The sequence below is a fragment of the Apodemus sylvaticus genome, chromosome X (assembly GCF_947179515.1).
Source record: "Apodemus sylvaticus chromosome X, mApoSyl1.1, whole genome shotgun sequence".
NCBI classification, from domain to species: Eukaryota; Metazoa; Chordata; class Mammalia; order Rodentia; family Muridae; genus Apodemus; species Apodemus sylvaticus.
Window position 1 is genome coordinate 112,211,806 of NC_067495.1, and position 4,984 is coordinate 112,216,789.

A 4,984-nucleotide genomic window follows, 5' to 3' on the forward strand; every position below is an offset into this window, starting at 1 on the left:
GAGGTAATACCTATATTTGATGTTGAGATCTGCTTTTGTATGCTGCAGAAGGATGGATTCAGTTTTTACTTCTACTCTGTTAGCCTGCATGCATATTTAATTATTTCATATATTACATTCTACAATTTAACTTAGCTGACAAGGCCTCCCTCCTCACTCTTCCACCAAATCCTACATATCCCTGAATGCATCCTGAGTATCATTATCTAATACCATCCCTATTAGTCCTCACCAAGAGTTCTTAGGCACAAGAGAGCCTAGCAGAAACTAGCCTGTGAGAGATGGGTGTCCAAACATAAGAATCATCTCTTTTGTAAAAAAAAAAAAAGAGAAGTCTGCCCAAATGGGGTAGTCTGTGCCGAGGGCAAAGAGAGCAAAGATATGTGGTAAGGATTTGGGGTCCTATATATTTCAGGAAATCCTGGACATAGAGTAAACTGGAGAGAGAAATTGCTGGAGCAATTTGAACAATAGGGCTCATGAACTGAAAGTGAAAAGAGTTGGGGCAGCCCAGATACTCTGGGACTGTGCCTTAAATGGTGTGGAATGAATCTTTAACAGATCAAAGGTGGATGGTTCTGGTTCTACATAGTAGAATCTGTACATTTTCTTTCATCTGACTTGTGAGAATGAGACTGACACTTTTAGAACCCTCAGCGAGTAACAGTTCAGATGTAATTTTATTTACGCTTGTCTCTTCTCTAGACAATGTTATTGTATCAAGTTTTAGAACTGTATTCCATAGTATATATATAACTCAGTATGGACATGGGTACATGTACTGAACAAGAAATGAGAGTATAGATCACAAATTTCTTTTTTTAGAGATGTGTTTGTCATAATTGAGGTTGAAAAGTGGGTTAGATTATAGAAATTCTTACCCAATTATGTAACATAAGATAAGAGATCTTTAGTTGGGTACAGCTCCCCTGTCACATCTGGAAGGTAGTATCTAGTAGCAGGCAACTAGTTCTCTGGCTCTTACAGTGCCTCTCCTACTATTTTGCCTTGGTCTATTGGAGGTATATCATTGGGTTTGGGTATGCCATAGTCAGTTGTCTTCTGAATTTTGACCAGTTGTATATTCCAGCAACAGTTATCATCTGCTGCCAATAGATACTTCTTTGATGAGGAATGAGAAACCATAGTTACAAACCATAACTTTGTCTATGGTTGTAAGATTATGTATTTAGACTGTTGTCTACTGGTTTAGGAAAGTAGCAGTATGTTCTCCTTTAACTCTTAGCTTAATTGTTTTATTTTCAGTATCAGGAATAAATCTCTATTCATGGAAGGGTCTTGAGTCCCAGGAGACAGATATTGATTACTTATAATATAAAAGTAGCACTATCACACCATCCTGGATATCTTGTAAAAGCTAGATTTATGGCTGAACAAATCTACAAATTGCTTTTCTTCCTTGTCAGCCTTCATAACACCTTTAGGTATCATAAGAGCTAGAATTCAGAGATGTGGATTCAGGTAATGACATTTATGAAATATAATATGAATAGAATGTATTGACATTTTGATCCTGAGCAAATTCTAAAACCTTAGGGTTTCAATTAAATTGCTTGTAAAGAACAGAAGGAAATAGTGCCTGCTTCCTAAATGTTATGTGAGGTTTTGCAGAAATTTAATAGTAAGTATAATAGAATGCTGTTTCTGCTAATTTGTCATTGCTGTGATTGTACTACCATAATACAAATTAATCCTTTAATCATAATTCCTAAACCTTTTCATACATTTGTTTGCTTTTCAGATTCCGCCCTCTGTATTCTCCCTGTACTTGTATACAGGGCACGTAAGGGTTAAAGGCAGAACTTTGTGAGTTCTGTGACATTCAGTATTTGTAGTTTTCTAAAAAATTGCATTTTGCTTCTTTTCCTTTCATGATAAAAGCAATGAGAATATAAAATATGCTATATATGCACTTACAGCTTCCATTTATATACCTGGTGTCATAGTTGGCTAAACAATGTGAAGCTCGTAGGAGATTTCTTTCAGAGTTACATAAACAAGAACATTAAGTGAAATTTAAAGTATGGTATTTTATAATTTTTAAAAAATTTACAATAATAGACTTAGTTTTGTTTCCTTCTATAACAGATGGGCTCAGGTCGCGAGCAAGGAATTGGAGCCCCCTGTCGAAAATGCAAAGAGAACTGTGAAGGGTTTGAGTTACACTTCTGGAGGAAAACATGTCGTAACTGCAAATGTGGGCAGGAAGAGCATGGCATACTCCTGAGCACTGACAAGGTCAGGAAAGTGCGGAAACTCTTTGAAGATGCCAAGTACACCAACCTGTTTTCCAAGCTGAAATCAGATGGAATTCCCACGCACAAACCCAATGTAATGGTATTAAGCAATCCAGTGCATGCCAAGGAGAATGATTCTGTTAACCCTGTTACCTATGAGTGGACTCCCTCTGTACAGAGCAAGGAACTGGTCAAGAAGTACATGCAGATGTTGCCTAAAGAGAAGCAGCCAGTGTCAGGTTCAGAGGGGGCACAATACCGGAAGAAACAGCTGGCAAAGCAGCTCCCTGCACATGACCAGGACCCTTCTAAGTGCCATGAGTTGTCTCCCCAAGAGGTAAAGGAGATGAGGCAGTTTGTGAAGAAATACAAGAGTGAGGCTCTGGGAGTAGGTAACGTGAAGCTTCCTTCTGAGGTGAACGCTCAAGGTGACAAGGTGCCCAACCCTGCTGGAGTCAGAAACACCACAGCAGCAGTGGATTTCAAGAACAAGTCTACAGAGACTAAGAAGACCCAATATTCCTGTTACAGCTGCAAACACTCCATGAAAGAAGGAGAGCCAGCTATCTATGCTGAAAGGGCTGGCTACAGTAAACTCTGGCACCCAGCTTGTTTTAACTGCAGCATCTGTGGTGAACTCCTGGTGGACATGATTTACTTCTGGAAGAATGGGAAGCTATACTGTGGCAGACATTACTGTGACAGTGAGAAACCACGCTGTGTTAGCTGTGATGAGCTGATATTCAGCAATGAATACACCCAAGCAGAAAACAAGAATTGGCATCTGAAACACTTCTGCTGCATTATCTGCAACAATGTCCTGGCAGGAAAAATATATGTGATGGTCAAATCCAAGCCAGTGTGCAAGCCCTGCTACATGAAGAACCATGCTGTGGTGTGTCAAGGATGCCACAATGCCATCGAACCAGAAGAGCAGAGAGTAACCTACAAAAAATTCAGCTGGCATGCATCCACAGAGTGCTTCCTATGCTCCTGTTGCAGCAAATGCCTTATTGGGCAAAAGTTCATGCCTGTAGAAGGGATGGTTTTCTGTTCCATGGAATGTAAGAACATGATGTCTTAGGGGAAGTGTACCAAGCAGTATGGAGCCATAGCTGTCGACTGCAGCCTGCATTTCATGATACATTTCAATTTGAGAGAAATAAAAGCAAAAAAGTCCACCTACATATCAAACCAGAAGGCTTCTATTCTTATTTTAACCTTAGGAATTTTGTTTGTCTTAAATTTAAATGACTGCTTTAATCACATGATTTAAAAAAAGATGTCCACTCAGCCTTCATTTCAAAGAATGTGTGTTCCAATGCCTTTGTATCCCTGATTGAGGCAGAGAGATCTCTCTCTCACTTCATCTCTATTTACATTACCTCTGTGTTCTCTTTTGTAGTCTAGTGACCTCTATCTCTGGAACTCGGTATTTTATACCCATGTGGTTTGCTCCTAGATATTTATGTTTTGTTCAGAACATAAAAATAGGCCATTCATTTAGAATTTTTGAAACCTAACAAATATATATAGGCTTTTGTTTTACAAGGGGATTATAACTTGTGTTATGTCACCTGTCTGCCATGCACTGACTCAATTTTTTAGCATAATTTTCAGTGTTACCATATGGATAGTCTGCTGTATTTGTCTTCTCAGTACCATCAGTCAATATTAATGTTCCTGTCCAGCAATACCTATGGAAGGTTCTGCCACAGGGCATGAAAAACAGCCCAGACACTTGCCACATGTTCATTTGGAACACTATCAAACACCTCATCCCTAGGTGATATATTGTCCATTACATGGACTGGATACTAATTGGCCACTCTGACTCTAGTTGCTTAAAATCCTTGATTCAACAACTGAAATAGGCCTTGAGCTGTAGGACTAGCAAACATAGTCGATAGGATCCAGACTGAACAATGATTCCTTTTTTTTGTGGTCACTCAACACCATATTAAACCTCAAAATTTTCAATTTGAGATCCCCACGACAGATTCACTAGCCTCCATTCAGAATTTCCTGGGGAATTTCATCTGCATTCATCCTCCATACCACACAGTTTACCTCTCTTTTTTCCTTACTGGGTAGTTGATGCACCATTAGTGAGATTAAAAATAACTCAGACAAAGAAGAGCCTAAATACAGTAAATTGGACCCTTAATAATGTGTTCCTCCATCTTGGCCATCCCAACCTTGAGTCCAAGACCCGGTCTTGCCAACCAAAGGATTTGGCACAGGGGCCCTGTTTTCAGCCTCTCATGGCAGTCATCTATTGGGTGCACCTGGCCTACACTGTGTTGCCTACTATCACACCATTTTGGGACAATTTATTTCTCATGGCAATCAAGGTTATAAAAATCCCCCAGATAATCCTTGACCAAGCCGCAGATGTTATAGTATTTCCAGTGGCCAAGTGCCTTATTGGCTGGACCCTAGGACACAATAAATATACCCAGGCTTTCAATGGCTTCTTGGAGAATAGACAAACATTACCCTAAGAGCAAGGTCCTATCTGAATTTCCAGTGATTCCTAACTTCCTGTAAAGAAAACTTGTATCTGAGGCCCTCACACAAGTTGCAGCATGGTTTACTGACTATTTTGTCATATTTAGAATATATTGATCTTCCTATATAATAGGGTATGTAATTTCATTACTACATAATTTATATTAGGATATATAATTCTATATACCAAATTCAGCTACATCTACAATACACTG

At 39.1% G+C, this 4,984-nt stretch overlaps 1 protein-coding gene across 1 annotated transcript; it reads left to right on the forward strand.

The window, feature by feature from the left end:
- Positions 1-490: 490 nt before the first annotated feature.
- Positions 491-3,342, forward strand: LOC127675127 (testin-like). Its single transcript, XM_052171094.1, has 2 exons — positions 491-499; positions 2,110-3,342. Exon 2 carries the CDS (start codon positions 2,110-2,112, stop codon positions 3,340-3,342), a length of 1,233 nt encoding a protein of 410 aa, XP_052027054.1. The 5' UTR covers positions 491-499.
- The last annotated feature ends 1,642 nt before the right edge of the window (positions 3,343-4,984 follow it).

What these genes read in the sequence shown, in the direction of transcription:
- LOC127675127 (XM_052171094.1), top strand. Translation starts at nt 2,110, where the DNA reads ATGGGCTCAGGTCGCGAGCAAGGAATTGGAGCCCCCTGTCGAAAATGC.